Source organism: Glandiceps talaboti, chromosome 17 (assembly GCF_964340395.1).
Source record: "Glandiceps talaboti chromosome 17, keGlaTala1.1, whole genome shotgun sequence".
Classification (NCBI taxonomy): Eukaryota; Metazoa; Hemichordata; class Enteropneusta; family Spengelidae; genus Glandiceps; species Glandiceps talaboti.
Genome location: NC_135565.1, coordinates 15,602,003 through 15,624,326, shown reverse-complemented (window position 1 = coordinate 15,624,326; position 22,324 = coordinate 15,602,003). Strand labels below are relative to the sequence as shown.

General features: G+C 35.0%; 2 protein-coding genes across 2 annotated transcripts; both read right to left on the bottom strand.

The window, feature by feature from the left end:
• Nucleotides 1-2,172: 2,172 nt before the first annotated feature.
• On the bottom strand, nt 2,173-11,104 carry LOC144447987 (arylsulfatase J-like). Its single transcript, XM_078138126.1, has 10 exons — nt 10,700-11,104; nt 9,923-10,082; nt 9,393-9,505; nt 8,249-8,359; nt 7,707-7,832; nt 7,193-7,319; nt 6,235-6,592; nt 5,354-5,505; nt 4,914-5,087; nt 2,173-4,212 (listed from the first exon to the last, which is right to left on the bottom strand). The coding sequence occupies exons 1-10, from the start codon at nt 10,814-10,816 to the stop codon at nt 4,076-4,078; spliced, it is 1,575 nt and encodes a 524-aa protein (XP_077994252.1). The 5' UTR covers nt 10,817-11,104; the 3' UTR covers nt 2,173-4,075.
• A 1,392-nt stretch (nt 11,105-12,496) lies between these two features.
• Nucleotides 12,497-20,732, bottom strand: LOC144448458 (arylsulfatase J-like). Its single transcript, XM_078138711.1, has 11 exons — nt 20,720-20,732; nt 19,640-19,788; nt 18,622-18,781; nt 18,104-18,216; nt 17,601-17,711; nt 16,892-17,017; nt 15,910-16,033; nt 15,190-15,535; nt 14,309-14,448; nt 13,787-13,963; nt 12,497-13,082 (listed from the first exon to the last, which is right to left on the bottom strand). The coding sequence occupies exons 2-11, from the start codon at nt 19,748-19,750 to the stop codon at nt 12,919-12,921; spliced, it is 1,572 nt and encodes a 523-aa protein (XP_077994837.1). The 5' UTR covers nt 19,751-19,788; nt 20,720-20,732; the 3' UTR covers nt 12,497-12,918.
• Nucleotides 20,733-22,324: the final 1,592 nt, after the last annotated feature.

The window sequence follows — 22,324 nt, the reverse complement described above, 5'->3', positions numbered from 1 at the left end:
TCTAGTGTTTCAAGACCAAGGTTGACAGCATTTCTGGCGATATCTAGTAGATTTAGAAGTAGTAATTTTCCACTCTTTTATGAATGCACGGAGTTCTTTTACGCCCATTTTGTTGACAGCTTCATACATCGCCATACTATTAGATGCCATGACGAAAATTCTGGCCCTCACTTTGTCAGATATGGTGCGCCCTCTCGCGATACTTTCCTGCGAAACAACCGGAAGTTCGATAACCGGAATACGCCGCATTTATTGTTATAAGAAGAGTTCAGGTTGATATAACAATGTATACATTAATGAACATTTGAGGCACATTCATTTATAGTGTACGGGTAGTTACTAACAATTATTTACATACAGGTAGTGTACATCTCCAAATTCATATTTCATGATAATGTGACACACATTTTATATAGATTCCTGGAGTGAGGCTCTGGGATATATATTAAGAAACTTAACATAGCGATTACAAGCCTTCGTAGCCAAGTACAACCCACAATAGGAGAGTTAGAAAGATTAGGCTAACAAATTGGTATCAATTGAGGCAAGGTAAATGCTTTAAATTTACTTTTATTAATAAACAAAATGGCAGTATTGTAATTCTTCCAAGCAATTTTTCCTATTATATTTCAGTAAATTGTTGCTAAAAGTACTTTATAGAAAATTACAAACTAATAATTTTTATACAGTCATGGATTAGAGATTTTTTATAACTAAAGCCACTATAATCTGATACTTAATCATTTTTATAAAATAGTTCCAATGCGACGTGACATTTTTTTAAAAAGTTACGTAATACATACATATAATGCGATACATGACACATTTTATAAAAATGTAACACACTCATTTTTATACTACAGTTATGGAACAATAAATACATACATGTAGACTCATTTTCATAAGAGTTATTATGTGCTGAAAGTGCATCTTATATGTTTTAAGCTTAATAATATGTAAATTTATAACAGTGGTAATGATTTCAGCAGGTCTGAAGAAATGCTTAGAACATTAATGTATGGTGAGAGATTTTGACAGGTTTACGCTTTGTATGTGTGCTGCATAATTGTATTTTCCATTTTCTTTTTCTTGCCATTTTTAGGAAGGTAAAAACATATCTTTTCTGTCAATATTTGTATCCTTTCTTATTTGATTTGAACCTTTCATAACATTGTAGTATTAAATAACATTCCGATAGTAGTGTCGAATATTTTATACAATTTTATTGTTTTTGTAATTATTACAAAAGATATTTCGTTTTAAAATGGGATGTTTGCTGTTTCCATTTATATTGAGTGTTCCTTCATGAGGCAGTTGTTGCAATTTGAATCAGTGATACAACCTCTATTAAGAATAACAGCCAATACCTAATGCTTAAGATGGCCACAATCCATCCATAACACAATGTATATATATGACATGGTCAGTCATCCATAATACATTTATGTTCATATTAACAAGGTCACAGTCTTTTTGTAATATGTGTGTTCATCATAACAAAGACACAGTCTAACCACCATAGTTTATTTTCATTTAACAGTTTCACAGTATTTCTGTAATAGTATGTTCATATTAGCAAAATCACAGTCCATCCTTCATATAACAGACTTTGGCAATGGTATTCGATTCAGGTATAATGATATATTTTAGTTACTCAAAAAATATGAAAAGGAACAAGCGATTTAAAGTCAAATGTATATGATGTGTTTTTGTTGGTAGTGTTATTTTTTAGCCATACATTATCTCTTCCGTTCATTATTTGAAGTCTCAAATTTTATGTGACATTGTTTTGATCCTAACTGAGGCTGTATTTTATTTCTTGTTTTGAGTCGAGATTTGTTCATTTAGGCAGGTTTCTTGTCAAAAAAAAAAGATGTGTGCAGTGAAATACATTATATGTATGAAAATATGTTCTTGAGTATACCCAACCAATCAAACATTTGGTATTATTAAATTGATGTAATCACAACAGATCATATCTTGTGTTGTGTACATTTAATTTACTCGCCAATCATATCTTGTGTTGTGTACATTTAATTTACTCACCAATCATATCTTGTGCAGTGTGCATTTAATGTACTTGCCCAATATCATATTTTATCTATTATACATTTGTTGCACTCAACCAATCAGATCTTGTGTACTACAGATGTGACGTACTGACAGCCAATCATAAAATTACTTCAGATCTGTAAATCACACAGACCTTTGAAAAAGGTTCGTACCTGTATCTAGACATTTCTGCATTATTGTACTTGGTTTAGTCCCTCCTTTGTTTAATCAATACCATTCACAAAAATAAATGAAACACTGGAAATTATTACACATTACAGTTTCATAGAAATTATAAGTTACTTCATATTTTATTTTGATTTTGTGTCATTATGTATTTCAATCCACTTTGACTGATTTTTAACATTGCCAAGTATCCATAGAAGCGAACTAACATTACAAGACATGTTTACTCTGAAGCGTGATGTAATATTATACTATTTATATATAAAAACATTTTATAAAGAAATGAAAATATATGTATAATTTTAAACATTGCTCGACTTTTATACTCTACTTAGAAAACCTTTTCAAACAGCATAGAGAGATATTTCCATTCATTGAGCAAGCAACCAATCAAAAGATATTATAATGTGCCTGACTCTTATAAGCAATTTCTGCTTTTCTAGAAAGTCATGTTGCAAGTACATTGATAAGTACATATGGACTTCTCTATACAATTTTTTCAAAAAAAAAAGTGCTGCAGAAATTTTCTCTTTTTAACAAAACTGTATGAATCGCTACATGTCTAAGATATGGAAACTATAAAGATAATGAAATGAAAATAAATCTTATTCTACATATATCAACTTTTAGAAGTGTTGTGTTTGAAAGGAGTCTCTTAGTATTTTACATTCTTTCATGCCAGAATACATATTTCTGCTAATGCAATGAAATATGAAGCACACTGGCTAGCACATTTTGGACGGTGCCGTAAAGAGGCCCGTGGTTTACGACGATGGTATTTTATTGTTGCAGATTCTGAAACAATCCTGCACACATTGACACACACACACACACACACACACACAGTGACAAATACACCCTTACAGAAACATTTATACTGCGTTTTCCCTGAACAATGTAACAATGGTGAAGACCTGGCTCTTGATAAAATGAAAAACTACTGTACTCAGGAGAATCCTCCCCCTGTTTAAATCTAACAACTCTGATAAGTATACAATGTAAAAAAAGTCAACGTATCAAAATTCCCCACACTGTGCTTTAATTGCTGTCCACTTCCCTTTATAAAACTGCTTTAAATTGTTTTCCCCGTATTAAGAACTCCTAGGTCTACATGTTTAAAGTTAAAGTTGTACATGATCATGTGAATTACATATGACAATGGCAGATCAGCTGTCAACAAGATAACACAGAGACAAACTTAAACTATTATTGCAAGATGTTCATGTAAACTATAAAGTTTACATTCACAGAAGGGAGTCATCAAATGGTCCAGTCTGTGGGAAAACACATCCACCATTTTACTTTTACAAACTTCCATGATCTACTCAGCTAGTGTATATCATGACTGATATTTGCCATTAGCAGTTCAAGTGCAACTTTCCCGACTTGGTGAGCCAGCAAGGCGGGTGTCATAAAAATTGTTTGCATCTCTAAAGCTATTTGCAATGTCACTGATAATGGGTCAGTACAACTGATATGACATTGAGCTTAGCTTTGCCTGATGTGTTATAGCTTTGCCTGATGTGTTATGTAATAGTCCTTTATCACATTTGTAAATATTGCCCACAAACATACACTATATCTTGATTACAGAGTGATTATATCAACATAGCTAATACACCACTATCACCACTATCACTGTACCCACTTGTGTAATTTAGCATGCTGCTAGCTACCACATGCAACAACAATACATTTCTGTCAGTTTGCTGATAGTGCATTTTCTCTAGTCATACATTTTGTTATCAAACTGATTTTATAATAGGTCCAAATCATTCCATGGTATATTCCTTCCGAATACATGTAATCCAAGGTTGCATCAATCCATGGAAGTGTATTACTTAAGAGTAATCCAGGGTGACCACACTCCACCATGGAGATTGGGATTAGCTTGTGGATCATTTGGTGGAAACCAGGGTGGAACTGCTGTCATATTATACTGATCTAGTCTCAACAATAAATCTTTAAGAATCTCTGAAACAAAAACAACAAACGTTGATTGTCAATATACATAAGAACAGAGTCAATATTTACTAAGCATATGCATACAGCCAACGAACAGACAGATGCAAGAAGTAATTACACTATGCTTTACTGACCAGATTTAAAGTTCAAATTAAAAACTCAATTGCTTTAAGAAAGTTTGAATGTTGTCAGTTAAAATGAAGGTCTTGGTAACATATGATGTTATGATATTACACTGGTAAGTGCCTTACCTGGGTACTTATCAGCTACGTTATTTCATTCACATGTTTACTGGTAAGTACCTTACCTGGGTACTTTACTACATTATTGTAATCCCATGTTTACAGGTAAGTGCCTTATAATTACCCGAGTACTTATCAGCTACATTACTGTATTCATATGTTTACTGGTAAGTGCCTTACCTGGGTACTTTGCTACATCATTGTAATCCCAAGTTTACTGGTAAGTGCCTTATAATGTACCTGAGTACTTATCAGCTACATTATTGTATTCACATGTTTACAGGTAAGTCTCTTACCTGGATACTTATCAGCTATGTTATATCATTCACATGTTTACTGGTAAGTGCCTTACCTGGGTACTTTCCTACATTATTGTAATCCCATGTTTACTGGTAAGTGCCTTATAATTTACCTGAGTACTTATCAGCTACACTATTGTATTCACATGTTTACTGGTAAGTGTCTTACCTGGATACTTATCAGCTACATTATTGTATTCACAAGGATCATTCTTGATATTAAACAGGCATGGTGTCTTTGCAGGTTGACAGTTTGTTGATGCATTGCTAGGTTTTACACCACAATGTACTACACTTCTCCTGAAATCACTGACCTGGGACACTGATAACGATGTGTCTTGGTCTGAGGGACAAATGTGGATAAACAAAAATAACTATAAATTTATAAGTGTTATTGTTGTGAAGTGAGTAGGCACTTTGCTCAAAAGTACTGTGATCGATACATCTGTATATTTATTAAACTACACTGATTCTTTTTATATATAATTCAAAAACTGTAAAATATAACAACTCAATTCAAGTGTCTACCCCTATATTATCCAGAGCAAGCTTTCTTTTAAGACATTACACTTTACTGTGCCTTATATGAAGACATGTCATCAATCTCACCTTGCGTGACTTGTTCCGGTTTATACCAACCATCCCATTCACCTTTGTATGATTCACCAAGTATAATTTTATAATTGCCAACTCTTAATGCTGCTATTTGTGAAATTGGATCTATATTATGAAGGATTTCGGTCCGAGGTGATGGCACACCTCTAAAATCAGAAGAAAGATATGAATGTTATGTAGTGTTACCATGGCAACTGACCAACATCATCTATCCCAATGATACATCAAAATTGAATAATAAAGATACTTATAAATGAGAAGTGGTTGACAGAAGTAAATCAAAGTAATAGTGAGTATCAGTGTACACAATTTCATTGAAATCATCCTGTGTTTTTTGGAGATAATCAGTACACAGACAGTACAGACAGAGAGACAGGCAGGCAGACAGGCAGACAGATGGACGGACAGACATATGGGCAGACAGGCAGGCAGACAGACAGGCAGATGGGCAGACAGGCAGGCAGACAGACATTCAGATGGGCAGACAGGCAGGCAGACAGACAGACAGACAGACAGACATATAGGCAGACAGGCAGGCAGACAGACAGGCAGATGGGCAGACAGACAGACAGGCAGGCAGACAGACACATAGACAGACAGACAGACAGACAGACAGACAGACATAAATGTATTGATTTAAAATAAATCTGCCTGTATAGCCAAAGTGTTCATGATTTACCATTGATTAATTGTGGTGCAAACAATCTTAAAGCTATGTAAACTATAAAAAGTTCAGAGACAAAATACATTATTCAAAAATATAGTAACAATCTCAATTTGTTGGAGAATCCCCATACTACATTTAAACCAGATTATCTTCCAATAATTGTACACTTAAATGCAAGGAAACAGTTTCAGTGGAATATTAAACTTACTTTGATAATGTCTCCCAAACATTGTAACCATCTAAATTTGCTGGTAAATCAGTTACATTTCCCCCAGCAACAGTATAAACAGTTGGTAACCAATCACAGACATGAACCAAATCTTCTAGAACAATACCAGATCTTGCTAGTAAGGGGCTATGAACAAATCCTGCAGCTCGCATACCACCTTCCCATAGTGTGTCTTTAAGACCACGTAATGGCCAATTAGATGCATGGTTATAGTCAAAACCAGCTGCTGGACCGCCATTGTCACTTGTAAATATTATGACAGAATTGTCATACATTCCAGTTTCTTTTAGTGTTTTTGTTATGTTACCTACAGAATCATCCAAAGCTGAGACCATAGCTGTGAATATGAAAGGAGAAATGAAGATGTATATGACTGAACCTTGCAATGTACTACATGTACATGTAGTGCAAGTGCCCAGGATATGAATGATTGCAACATTCTCTGCCCCAATAATCTTATGACTACATGTACATGTATTGCACAGTGTTACAGTCTTCTTAAATCTGGCCATTCAAGCAATCTATATACATTCCATTATGCAACATAAAGTAATTAGACCAATCAAATATTAGTTTTATAAAGTCTATGTTGGGTAACGTGACCAATCAAATCAAGTCTTACAAACTTTATGATGCAAGCTAACAATCTGACCAATCAAATGCAGTCTTAGTAGACTTTATGATGTTGGGTAACAATATAATCAAACTTTGTTTTACAAACTTTAATTTATGATGTATATTGTAGGGTAACAGTCTCACCAATCAAATACAATCTGATAAACTTTGCTAATCAAATCAACAGAATTTGGCCAATCGTATTCATATTTGAACAATAATTTGAATAAATGCATTATGCACTAAATGCATTACAATAATATTTGCAATATATGACATGTAGTTTTATTAACTAAATAATAATATATTATAAACACACTACCTGCAAACATTTTCCTGTTTTTGTCCTGAATATGTGGAAATCTGTTGACATATTTATCTGGTGCTTCTAATGGATTACTTGGGTTGGCACTGTGCACTGCTAAATGTGCTAAATATAAAAACAAAGGCTGCCAAACAAAAAATCAGAAAATATGGATTTATGTAAGAAACATGATTTTTTTTCAGATCAACGCAATACAAATAATGGCAGTGACAATCGCTACCTGTCAAACATAATTAAATAAATTCATGAAATCTCAATCATTTGGCTACATTTTATTATTATTATTATTAACTTTATTGCCATAAGTATAGAATTATACAATGGAATTCGCTTTGGTTATACGTAGCTCGGTTAAAACACGAACAGTGTGGATATGAATAAAAAGTGGTAATTATGTACATATACGCTAAAACGCCAAAACAAATTACGAATCATTTTATACAAATATACAATAATTATCTACACTTGGCTACATTTCATTAATTAAAGGTTTATTAAATAAATGACTTACTTTGTCTTTGTTGTGTTGTTTAATTAGTTGTTCAGCTTTACTTGTAAACACTTCAGTTGTATATTGTCCATCCACTGAATACGTCACATTGACTCCATCACGTAAATCATAGCCCATTAACTGATTCTAAGAAAGTCACATCAATTCCGTTGTGTAAACTATGGTCATTCATATTAATGAACAATTATCTGTGTTTCAAAGATCTGCAGATAATTCAGTGTATGAATCTCATGGGGACATAGCAACCAACACAAACACAATTAATATATCTGTTCATGTTTTCAGTTGTGTGCTTGAATATTATGAAATTGAAAATACATTATATATATAAGCTAATAATGCACTACCATCTAGCTATATTTGATACCAATGTCTGTCTGACAATGTGGAAACTTTTTCATATATTTAATCCCTGAAATATTACATTTTATACTGAGTTCAAAAGTTGATGCAAGTCCATATGTACCACCTTTTGAACATTTACCATTAATAAGAAAGCAGCAATTGATGAAAGTAATTAATCCAATTATTGACATACTTACCTCTAATGTCATGTGATCATAATAGTCTTCCTTACCATTATAGTAGCCAAAGTGAGATTCAAAACCTCTGTAAGTAGGAGTGTATGGCCAGGCAAAGTATCCAAGATGCCACTACACAACAACAACAACAACAATAACAACAACAACAACAACAACAACAACAACAACAACAACAACAACAACAAAATGAGCAAATGTGACTTTTATCTTCAGAGATTCAAGAAATACACAGAGTGTCATCCAAGAAATCAACAAACTGACTTGTTAGACATAAACCAAGTTACTTTTATTTTTTCAAATTCATAACAGCCTTAACTCTCATGAACATAATCACATAAATGCAAAATACAAAACAAAAAAAGCTTAATCGAATTTAAATCTAAATCTACCAATCTCCAATCTGGTTTTTGGAAGTAAATTATTTCAAGAAATGTATACCATAAACTTAATTAATTATGATTATTTCCCAAGATATGTTTAAGGTAGCCATAAAGGAAATAATTAGTGTATGTAATTTGTTCAGTTTTTATTTCCATCCTTGACTGACAGATTCATCATTGTTGGTGCTATTGTTAACACTAGCTTAAGGTAACCCTATTTTTTTTCTATTTCTCATTACAGGACCGAACCATATTTTCAGCTCCGACATCAAAATAAGAAAATGGTTTTATTTGCACCTGCCCATAATATTTTGCAGAGCAGCACCCTCTCTGGCAAGAACAAGCAAGTGTCTAGACTGTCGGTCATCTACAGTCATGGTGGCGATGATGACACTTGTTCATGAACAGAGCATTTTTTTCATGATGGAATTTATTCAAGTAGGGGGGCTGAGAACATGCCAATTGTGTAGAGAAGCTGGGAAAGGGCTTGTTACCAGGAATCCAATATAAAGAAGATAGAGAGGAGGAAAAGGAGATGCAGAGAAACATGAAGAAGATAGTTTTTTTATATTTTCACTTTTTTTTATAAAACGATCAACCGACCCATAGTTGCCATGAAAAAGTAATGAGAAACATAAAAAAAACTAGGGTCATCTGTCAGTTGTTTATAACGGAGTGATAAAGGGAGTATGGATAAATCTTTCATTCTACTCTTGTTCACAAACAAATAAAAACATACAGAAAAATATATACCAAATAATTACCTTTCCAATCATATGAGAATTGTAACCTAATGTTTTTAAGTACTGTGGGAATATAGTTTGATTCAGCGGTAGACCAGATGGTTGGGCTCCATTAATTACGCCATGTTGTAACCCTACAACAAACGAATGATATTAACAATGTAGGCATTATTATCTCAATATTGGTTCTGTTACATTTTTTTTTTCAAATGCAGGATGGGGTTTAAATACGTCAATACACCATTTTCCAGTTATCAGAAAAACAAAAGATTGCATACTTTGGCCACTTTGAGTGCTGTTCAGAAATAATGACTGAACCAGAAGTGAGGGTCATGACAGTATAAATACTGTAGCCTTCATTGAAAACAGTCATACAAAGGTTTATTGCACATTCTGAACCAGACAAAACATTCTACTAATCAGCATAGTTTCTTACAAACATAATATTACAAAACTCGCAGACTTGTTTTAGTGAAACAGATCTTGTCCAGTCATCAAGGCAGCTCAGGTTTGAGTACAAATTGGTTGAATGTACATAATAATTCACTTACCTAGATGTATTGGATGTCGTCCAGTCATCAAGGCAGCTCTGGTTGGAGTACAGATTGGTTGTACATAATAGTTGTTTAGTATAACACCACCATGTGCCAACTGATCAATGTTTGGTGTAGGTATCTGATCAGATCCATGGAAACTAATATCATTCCAACCCTGCATCAAACGAAAGTTAGAAACATTAGCAGTATTATAAATAAGGGATATGATATCAGGAACATATAAACAGTTGGTCTGTTTTTACGTCCATGATAATATAAATAAATGAACAGAGGGGTGCTGGATAACAAGTGTTAGAGAAACAAAAAAGAATAGAGTGGCAGACAGATGAGACAGACAGACAGACAGACAGACAGACAGACAGACAGACAGACAGACAGACAGACAGACGGCAGTCAGACAGACATGTGCATGCATGCATGCATTCATTCATGCCTATGCACAAACACACACACACACACACAGTTAGATGTAGACAGACAGACAGACAGACAGACAAATGCATGCCCATGCATGCACACAGTGACATGCACATACACGAATGTACACACACATACATGTACATACATACATACATACATGCATGCATGCATGCATACACACACACACACACACACACACACACACACACACACTGTCACACACACACACACACACATACATACATACATACATACATACATACATACATGCTTCGATCCATGCATATGCATGCCCATGCACATATTAAAGTTAGACACAAACTGAAAGAGAGACATAGACACTAATCTTACCAAATCATCAGCTACAATAAGGATGATATGTGGCCTTGGTTTCTGCAGCGAAGATCGTGTAATTGAAATACAAAACAGAACAAATAACATGACGTACAAGGTTCTTCGATTAGCCATCGTCAGACTAGTATGACCTAAGGTGACCCCAGGATACCAGGATATCAACAATAATATTTTGGTGTTTAGCGTGATTTCAGTAGGAATAGCTTCGGTCTTGCACACGTCACGGTTCAATTTGTGACATAAAAGTTAGAGCTAAAGAGGCGTGTACTTCCTTCCTGTATCAAACAAACTCGTACTATTGTACTAGTTTGATTAGGTCAGCTGACAGTCACATGTGGATGTAAACAGTTGTAAGGTCGATGAGGTCACGGAGGGCGCGCGAGCTCGAGCTAGACCTCGGCCAGGGCCTCGGCGATCTGCGGCGATCATTCCGTTGTCCAAATAGCGCCCCCACAGGGCTAATTTGATATATTTTCCAGTTTACCTATACTATTTACATGTTCAGTTGTTAACCTATTTCTAAGCATTGGAAGATAAGTTTTTAAGGTATTTATGAACAACTTAGGAGTCTGACAAGATTATAAAGTCAATCAAGTTGGAAACTTACGAATTGGATTGCAATATATGTATACATAATATATATATTTCTTACTAGGCTATGCAAGGCTTTGAAGATCTCTCTTCCCTTCTTCTCTCTTCTCTTCAATGACAAATCGTGAACCAAAAGTTGTTCATGCAAATGAGGAAATCCCAAACTGTTAGAATGATGTAAACAATGTATAAATAATGTCCTGATCTGACAAGTGATATTTGAACAATATGTAACACTTGCTTATTATTGGGCAGAATTCTGTGATTGATTAACGAAGACATGATGTTAAATACTGTGTATGTCATTCTTGCAAACCAGAGCTGTTATTTCTTCTGCGAACTTTGAAATCTTCATGACACATTTTGGACGGTTCCGTAAAAGAGGCCGTGGTTTGTGATGATGGTGTGGGTGTCTTCCATGGAATTTGAAATTTCATCTCAAGACCTCATTGAGCGAGACGCGAGAAAAGATTTGAAGCCACAGATACTCTTCCTTGCTGTGTCCATTGACCAGGAGCAATGCATGGACTATTTTGATAATGTCTGTTAAAATGTGTTTATACATTAACATTTATTCTCATGAGGTGGGGTTACTAGTGTGCTCTTGTACAAATGTAGTGAGGATTATGTCTATAGTTACAATGTGAGGCATGACAGTTTGATTATTATTCTAACACTACACTTTCTGTATTTACTTAAATCCAAATCTAGAAACAAACTTCGAAAAACAAATACAAGAGAGAGAGAGAGAGAGAGGGGGGGGGAGAGAGAGAGAGAGAGAGAGAGACAGACACAGACAGACAGACAGACAGACAGACAGACAGACAGACAGACAGACAGACAGACAGACACAGAAAGAAGGAAAGGACCTAGAATATAAATAGAATTGGTTAAAGCTAAGAAAATTATGAATTTAAAAATAATTCATACAATATTACTCATTTGTGTAAAATAAGGACACTTTATTGAAGTTAAACTTCAAAATGAGCACAAAGAAAAGTAAAACCACAGTTGACATGTGATGTAACTTCTAAAACAACTATCTAAATAGCTAAGCTCAAACTTATAAAATATATATAAATATTTTATACTTTACATAAAGTGCTAACTTTGTGAACACTTGATACTGATTCAAATCATGCAAGTTTATAACTATTAATTATTAAACTGAAATTCAAGTTATCTATACAAAGATAATCCCATTCCATATTGTGCGGTATCACTTTTGTGCAAGGTTTGAGTGAAATCTACTAACTTTATCCATATACATTTTGCTAACTTGTTACCTTGTAAGATCTACAAATACAATACATGCCTCGAGTCAAGGTAAAATCTTTGGTAAGCTAGGGAGAATACAGTGAATGTCTTTAAAGTTTGAATCAGCTAGGGAGTCAGCTGTTGTAAACCATGTTTAAAATTTCCTAGATCTACCTTGCTACATGTAATTATATAACAATCCTTTTACATGGTATCCCTGATGAAAAATATCTGCCACATCATTTGCATCCACCCTTCCAGTCATCCTTTTGGTATCCATGGCGATAACCCAAACTATATATAAACAACACCCGCTCTGCTATTTGTATCTATACCTCACAGGTATCCTTTGGTATCCATGGCAATAACTATCTATAGTCTACACCATATATACTATTCGTTAGATCTATCCATGGCATCCAAGTATCGTTGTGAAGTCGAGGGTTAGCATTTTTGTCAACTGGTGGTATCCATGGTGACACAGCGGTGGCATTGTATTGGTCCACTTTGTGTAGAAGATATTGAAGGACATCTGTGATAAAAGATAAAAAGTTTGTATACAGGAAATTGCCAAGCTAAGACTAACTTGATGTCCCAATACATGTTTTACTTGGATAGCTATTAGCATGGTTAAAAGTACTGTGTTATTATAACATGTATACATATATGTACCATTGATCACATATACCTCAGTGTGCATACATGTGATATTCCACACTACTGTGCTATACCAAAAATATTTTCACATACCTGTATATACAAATGAGTACATTGTATGTTCAACAAAATCACATGAGTGCACTATTGTACTTTCTTGAAATTTGCTGTCTTGGATAAATGTAATGTAATAGCAACAATAGTACAGTACTCTATGGTGTATGAGTGCCAGTATGGGTACTCTGAGGTATTTACATTCAATGATTCAGGCTTTCAGTATTTCAGTATTTACTGATGTTGTAGAGAACACCACAAGCACTTGTAGAAACACAGTGTTTGACACTTACACTCCTACTATGGGGTTCATTGTGTCATATTATTAATGAAGGTTAACGTTGAAAATGGTAATTGTCTCTCAACTGGATACTTGTAGTTGGTAAATGGCTTATCTGGACATTTGTCAACAAAGATTGCAATGTTAGCATGGTAAATTTGTAGTTGGTAAGTGTCTTATCTGGATATTTGTCAACAAAGATTGCAATGTTGGCATGATATCTTTGTAGTTGGTAAGTGTCTTACCTGGATACTTATCAGCAAGGTTGAAATATTCACATGGATCATCCCTAATATTGTACAAACAAGGTTTCATCGGTAGGTCACAGTTTGTATATGCTACAGCTGGTACTGGTCCACAGTGAATAATATCTGCCCTAGGGTCCTTCCAGCCTTTACTCGCACTGCTTACATTTTTAAAACCTGTACAGAAAAGATAAATGTCAAAAAAATTCTCAATTTTCTCCCCTTTTCTTGAAATTTTTTTTTGACGAACAGCTAACATCCTTGGGCAATATTTGAACCACAACTTTATCCCAGTCAACTCAGAATCTGGTAAGATTGAGGTCACAATGCAAATGTTTTAATTCTGTGCTTAATACAGATTGTATGCTCCCTAGGGAATTGAGGAAGTATAGAGGGCTGGTGTGCAGTTATAGGTACATGCCAGGAATAATAGTACTTTGAGCATAGCTTAGGAAGTACTATATAAAAAATAAAACACTACAGCATATTATAATTATAGAAAAATAATTTATCATAATTCACCTTTGTCAAATTGTGGCGGGGTAAACCAATAAATTTTCTTTTCACCAATAATTATTTTGTAATCTCCAACTCTGAGGGCAGCATTTTTATAAAGTGGATCAATGTTATGTAGAATTTCAGTTCTTGGTGAAGGGATATCACTGTAAAGAAAAAAACAGCAAACTAATATATGTATATATATATATATATATATATATATATATATATATATATATATATATATATATATATATATATATATATATATATATATATATATATATATATATATATATATATATATATATATATATATAACTCGGTGAGTATCAATCTGCTAAGACAGTGCTCTATACCGCAGTGGCAGAGCGTAATAGTTTTGGTAGTACTGGAACTCTTTCTTGGGTGTAACTCGGAGTTTCACGCATATTGCGATCATCAGACACTATATTATTATTATTATTATTATTATTACTGTAATACAACAAAATGTAATACATATACTGTAATACACTGCATTACAACACATTGTAATAAAGATACAGTTACTGTAATAACACTGTAATACACATAGCGTTATACACATCAAATATACCAGTACTGCAACATGACATACTCTGTGTAACACAATACAACATACTTTATGCCGCATGCAAAGAAGTTGTAAGTGCTGTAATAGAAAATACAGAATTTACACCCTGGTCATTGGATGAAACTGAGTCATGAATGTCAGAGATATGGCTGCTTGTCCTTGGAAGGATGTAGAGATGGACAGATGGACGGATGTGGGCCATTCGTATACTCCAACGACCCCACCCCCCCACCCCACCCCACCCCCCTCCACCCACCCACCAGGGCTGCTCCAGTTTGGGGCTAATGTAATTCAAACAATAAATTCTTACCTAGAAATGGAATCCCATATATTCAGTCCATCCAGGTGTTTTAAATCTGTGACATTTCCACCAGCCAGGTGATAAATTGTAGGCAACCAATCCACCATATGCATCATTCCGTTAAATATTCTACTTGGTTTCTCCAGTAGTTCACTATGAACAAAACCTATACCTCTGATTCCACCTTCCCATAAGGTATTTTTTACCCCTCTTAGAGGGGTATTAAATGATTCACAATCCTCTGAGGGTCCTCCATTATCAGTGGAAAAGATAATGACAGAATTGTCATACAATCCAGCCTCTTTAAGTACTTTAGTAATGTTACCAACAGAATCATCTAAAGCAGATACCATACCTGTAAAACAAGATGTAATGTTAATTACTATATTGATTTCATACCATACCTGATGGCAAAAATGTAATAATTATGATTTCATATGTGATGTGACTTTTGATAAGTCAATGTGGGTAATTATTGGTGTAGACAGACAGGTGGGTGGATGGATGGATGGATGGATGGATGGATGGATGGATGGCTGAGTGGTTGGTTGGTTGGTTGGATGGTTGGTTGGTTGGTTTAATAGATAGATGGTATGGTGGATAGACAGAGACAGGACAGCAGAGACACACACTCAGACAGTCAGACATCCACAGGATGCACACACACACACACACACACATACATACACACACACTAATATCTGTGAGCAATAATTAAATATTATTTACCAGCATATGTACGACGTCTTTCATCTGAGATGTATGGGAACCTACTGGTGTATTTATATGGAGCTTGCATTATATCATCATTGGCATAATGAACAGCTTGATGTGCAAAATATAGAAATAATGGCTAGGAAAAATTGAATACAACAAAAATGATCAAAATTGAATGGGTTGATGTACAAACTTAGAGGCTTAGGCCAAGGATAATTAAGCAAATGTCGTAATCACAAATAGAATGGTTCATGGTTTGATTGGAAAAAAAAATAAAATAATAGGTGAAGAAATACAGGTAATTGTCACATTTCAAATGTCAATGTCATGTTGAAGTGTTCTCATTTATGAATATGTGTACTCACAATAAAGTGTTATCATTTATGAATATATGTACCGACAATAACAAATTTTCATTTACGAATATGTGTACTGACAATAGATGGTTAATATTTATTATACATACTGTTAATATATATTTGTAAATACATTTACTGACAACAGGTGGTGTGGGTCAAGAACCTTCAAATAACATACACAAAGTCCTGGTTAAAGAATGCCAGAAAATAAACTGAGGAGATTTCAGCCATTTACACTGGGGTGCTTTTGGGTGCTTATCTGGGCTATAAAGAAAGCATTATTGTAATTCACCTGACTACATTTATGTCTTGTACATTCAGTATGGCTGACTGTCAGTTCAGAGAGCAATTGTCACTACTTATTTTGGCATATAGAGGGTGATTTTATTGCTGACAAGTATTTATCAGTCGATACTCCACATAAAAAACTCACAAAATATGAAACATAACTATGACTGTCAATGTGATCAAATTTGCATTAACTGGATGTGCTTGCAAAGACTGAATGAGCTGGAATGAGATATTTTGTCCCAGCATACTTTGGGGAATGACCCACACCACCTGTGCTAAAAATAAAGTGTTATCATCTGTGATTTATGTATGCTAAAAATAAATAGATATTTCTATTAACATACCTTGTCTGTTGTGTGATTCCTAATGACTTCCTCTGCTTTGGATGTTAATAATTCTGTACTATACACACCAAATATTGACCTTTCAATCTCCATGTCATAACGCATATCAAATCCCCAGTAGTCTTTCTGCCAAAAGATATTACACAGAGAGTGATTAAACCTGCAGGTCTAATTACAAGAATTAATCACTGGCTTAGTGGACATATACATGTAGTGAAACAACACTTCAAAGTACAATTGGTATATACATCACTATACATGGAATTATACAATAATATGACAATATCCCATGATGCATGAGTGCAAGTAATGTACCCTGCATATTTGCATGAGTGCTTGCTGTGTTCTCTATGGCTGTACTTTCACTTAAAAGTGAGGGAAGTGCACCAGAAAACACTGAAAGCATATATGCTGACCCCCCCCCCCCCCAGTACTCACACTACCATTTCAAGTCATAATGTTTATCTGAAATAGCAAATTTTCGTAAAAATAAACAATGCTATACCCTCATGCAATTTTGTGTACAAGGAATGATTTTGCCATCATTTGCATATCATTTGCATACTGGTAGGCAATAACGTTTACAGTAGCACCACTAGTATATACATGTGCAACGGTGCTAGTAATCACTGGTAAATATGTAATAATGTACTTCATATGTCATTGTCATGTCTAATGGTTGTAGATGTTGTTGTAAATTATCACTTACCCAGTGTGTATTATGGGTATAGTAGTCCTGATGGCCAAGATAAAACCCGTAGTGAGAATCAAAACCTCGGTAAGTAGGTGTGTATTCCTTGGCAAAGAAACCAAGATGCCACTGGTTGAGAAATATGAAATTAAAGGTAATTTAATTGTCAGGATCATTTCTGTCTTTAATACACTCGAAATTATTACTGCTATCAACTTAATTTGGGTGATAAAATAGCACTTCAGTAACTTATTAAACTTTGAAATCTTGCCTACTGCCCTACTTCATTTGACGTGTGTGGTCATTTTGGGATATCCTGCAAGGGTTTATGGGAAAACCTCTGGTGATCACATTTTAATACCAGAGTCTCTTTGTCTCAACACTCTGTATTTGTCGGACATCTGTACATATCTGAATTTCTCCATCCATTCAAATCTATATATATCATATATCTTAGCAAACAATGTATCACTTTTGATTATAATTGTTAAATCTATTTTTCAGCCTGACTAGTACCTTACCTTGCCAATCATGTGTGTACTATAGCCTAGTTTCTTTAAGTAGTTCGCCATGGTGACCTCACTCAATGGTAAACCTGCTGGCTCATCAGGGGTGATAACAAAATGTTGTAATCCTACATAGTGACACAAGAATTGACAGGAAATTCATATAAAAATGACATCAATTATTACAACACAATTCTTACTATAATCTCTAAAGTAACTACAAAATGTTACCACAGTGGCAGGACTTGATGGGTTAGCATAGTATATGCTGGGACAGACATGTGATTCTTATTTTGCCCTGGGATGACGCATGAACATCCTTTCAGGGATATGTATAGCACAGCCGATTGTAAATTAAACATGAAAGCGGAAGGCAGTAAACAAAATTGAAAGTTTGTATTTCATAATGTGTACTAAAATTAGCAAAATCTCTAGAGGGCACCATAATTATAGGATCTTACCATAGTAAACAGAATATTTTTCTCTCCATAGAACACTTCTAGAGGGCATGCATTGTAGTTATAGAATCTTACCATAGCGTATAGGATATTTTCCTGTCAACAGGGAAGCTCTAGAGGGCGTACATACTGGTTGTACATAGTAATTGTGTAGCTGCACTCCACTGTATGCCAATTTATCCAGGTTAGGAGTTGGTATCTGTTCAGAACCATGGAAGCTGACATCATCCCAACCCTTTGAAAAAGAAACACAAACTTTGTCAAACTTGTTACGAACAGTGCGGAAATAAATAGTTTATTCATGTATTTTAGTAACAGGGCCTATCTTTTTTTTCCTTTTTAAATTCTCAAAAGGGGATGCACATGATTATTCACATAAGAGAGCTCCTACTCGCATTAATCATATGCAGATAAACGTTCACTAGTCATCCAATAAGCACGGTATGGATAAATTGCTTTTTGTTTATGACAAATTTACTGTGTTGCATCACACTCACTTTATATAGGACATATTTACCGGACTTGTGTTGTGACCACCATGTTAAATTGGCAAACTGTATGACACTAGAATTAACTTTGGGCAAAATTCTTTCATAAATCAAGTAAATTGATGCTGAGAAACAAAAATGGATGTAATTAGTCTCACTATCGATTACTGGAATCTTCACAAATAAGCCTAATATGGCTTCAAGTTGTTGTCCCTACCAAAAAACATCTAATATTTTACTGACAAAGTTACTACAAAATAAATAATACATCCTTGGTTTAAGTGTCCCTTGTTGCTGACTGTGCTTTATAGCATGGGCCATCGAAGTGAATGTGTGTGTGTGTGTGTGTGTGCGTGCGTGCGTGCGTGCGTGCGTGCGTGCGTGCGTGTGTGTGTGTGTGTGTGAACCGACTGACTGAATGCATGCCATTTATTAGCACAAAATTTCTGGTAACACACCAAAATATGTGTTCCAGTACTATCTTTTACTATGTGATCACTCAAAGAAACCCCATGCTTTTCTCATTTTGACTCACAACAACAAAATTTGGCTACCATTAAACCTGGCACACTGCTTACTAAATCATGAAATACAAATGTACTTACTAAATCATCAGCAAGAATAAATATAATATGTGGTTGTTTGTAAGCTGATGCTGTTGCAAAAGTGGTTCCGATGAACAGCCATAATATCACTGCAGGTGAAATTTTCAGCATCGCTATGGTGACAACAAATTCTCTATCACAATAGTGACCTTGAGTTGATACAATACAAAAGTGTTATCTGTTAACGTTTAACAACAAAACAAAAAGAAAAAAGTACAGTTCTGTATTAAAAGGGGTGTTATCACACATGATGACAAGTGAGGTCCTGTTGGTGTGATGTCATGACAACTATAAAGCCATATTCGGATTATGATCAAATTTTAGATGTGAAAATTAGTTGTCTGGCAGAGCTATAGAAAAAGTTAGTCAAGCACAAAAGAGTAACCCTATGTAATTATTCCAGTAATAACATAGGCCTTTTCTTTGTGAAGGTACGGTCGATGAGGGCGCCCCGACAAACATATCTTTTCACACATGTCGTTTTTGTAAAATCGTGTTCTTGTGTTTGCCAACTGAGTGCGGAACTCTATCATGACATCCCTACTCCATAGACACCGTCCTGTGAAAACAGTAATAATAACTGCATGTTCTATTTGTTTTAGTTACTCGCATTTCTTACTTCCGGGTCTCGATTCTGACATTGTCCTTGTGTGTTGAGGAACATGTCAGTATCGCGTCCTGTACACCATTATTAACCGTTTGCAAGCAGGACTTAGATGAAGGATAGCACTTAGACTAGCCATGGATGTATTAGTGACTCACTAATACATCCATGGACTAGCCTAGCACGGCACAGCCGATTTGACCAATTAACACGTACGTCGCGTCGATCGGTGGCGCATGTAGTCCTGCTTGCATACGGAGGAATTCGGGACTCGATTCTGACAATTGTCCCTCAAGTCAGTAATACAGACTCGTGCACCGTCATGTAAGCAGGACTATGGCGCATGCAATTTGACATAATTATAATCAGTTTTCTCTTGTTGAACACATTCCACAATACCTAAACCTAGGTCAGGTCACCACCATAACACAACAATGACATTGGTGTATACGCACACGTACACTTCGCAAACTTACCTGGGTGTGTGGTGTGATTCCACAGCAGGTACCTGTAAACTTTGACCTCATCCGGGGGATTCACGCCCGCTTTGTTACGGCATTAGTATACAAGCACATAATACTGATGCTGTACAACTGCAGTACTTAGTGCTTTCGCCCCGTCGCTCTCGGTCACAGGCATTTGTTTTCCGAGATATGTATCGGAAAATGTCGATAATATCGATAATATCGATAATATCGACGTATTTAGCCGACTGTATATGAAAGGGGTAAAATTACACTTGTTTCTATGATCGCGCAAGTCCACCCACCGCACGGTGGGACTTGTCTTGCTCTCGGTCCTCCGTCTTTGCAAACCCCGTAAGAAAATAAAAAGTAAAAACGAAAAATGTTGAGTCACACAAAATAAGATATAAAAAAGAATTATTAAAAAAGTATTGCAAATAAAAACAAAGCTACAATTATTGCAGCTAGAACTTAGTAGAAGTACTAGTATCAAGCCAGAATTCAAAATAACTAATGTGTCTCAAGAAAGAAGTATTGTGAGGGACCATTCTAACTTTCCAGTGTGTTCATATTAGTATAATATATAGAGTAATATTTTTTTTATTTTTGAGTGGCTGGTAGCAATGATATGGGAGAATCTAAGACCTAATTAAGACCAATAAGATATCGAGACATGGTTTATGTGACACACTGGTTTAGACTTTTCAGTACAACTATGATGTATTCATAACAATTACCCCTATGCTTAAATCACATGCATTATCATTCTCGCAGTTCGCAATTGAGCCAGAATACAATTTTTTCTGTTGACTCAACGAGTACGTGGGTCACTTGCTATTGGTGTTTTTACGAGTTTAGAATATCGTACTTCAAGTGTTGGCATAATATTAACACCGTTTTATTATATATTTATAGGATATCGGAGAAACACGTGACTCAGTTATGTGTTTGATAATAGCTTTTGACGAGTTTAAACTCTGACCTTATGCAAATGAGATCGAATGTTCTGCCGTTAGTTCAAGACAACATTGTGGACCGCTAGTAGTCGTGAAAGACTTTCTTTACATTTACGTAAGTATTTGAACGAATATTTTATTAAGGTTGGTGTTGTTCATGACATGTACGATTCGGGTACAGTGTGTACAACAGACCGTCCAAGGTTGATATGACGTTGGACCTGATTGGATCAAATAGTTATAATCTATGATTGGATCGCCGAGGTAGACGAGAAGTCATGATTGGAGAGAGAGCACATCCTCTAATTTGTTTTCGACAACTTTAAATGGCGTAATTATTTACACCAGGCACAACAGCGTTGTATTATCTACTTGAAAATCAACAGTACAGAACTTGGGTAGATCTACTGTGTAATGACATGGAAGTCGTGTCTCATGATGTAGACATACACATAGTGTACATATGAACAGTAACTGTAAATGACCATTGTACGTAGTTCTATAACTGACATCGACAGTTTTGATTTATTGATACGAGTACTTCGTTTATGAACACTCCGGTGTTTTGATTTAGTAGCTGTTACTAGGGACAACAAGCTAGTCTTTTGTAGGTCATTGCACATTAATTCTGTTCTATTCAGTGTTAGTGATATACGCAACT

Excerpts from the sequence above, each read along its gene's own strand:
- LOC144447987 (XM_078138126.1), bottom strand. The coding sequence starts at position 10,816 with ATGGCTAATCGAAGAACCTTGTACGTCATGTTATTTGTTCTGTTTTGT. Across the intron at positions 10,083-10,699 it reads TTATTGTAGCTGATGATTTG|GGTTGGAATGATATTAGTTT; the intron begins GTAAGATTAGTG and ends CGTTTGATGCAG. Across the intron at positions 6,593-7,192 it reads AAACAGGAAAATGTTTGCAG|CTATGGTCTCAGCTTTGGAT; the intron begins GTAGTGTGTTTA and ends TCATATTCACAG.
- LOC144448458 (XM_078138711.1), bottom strand. The coding sequence starts at position 19,750 with ATGCTGAAAATTTCACCTGCAGTGATATTATGGCTGTTCATCGGAACC. Across the intron at positions 17,712-18,103 it reads GTACACACATGATTGGCAAG|TGGCATCTTGGTTTCTTTGC; the intron begins GTAAGGTACTAG and ends TTTCTCAACCAG. Across the intron at positions 15,536-15,909 it reads AAGACGTCGTACATATGCTG|GTATGGTATCTGCTTTAGAT; the intron begins GTAAATAATATT and ends CTTGTTTTACAG.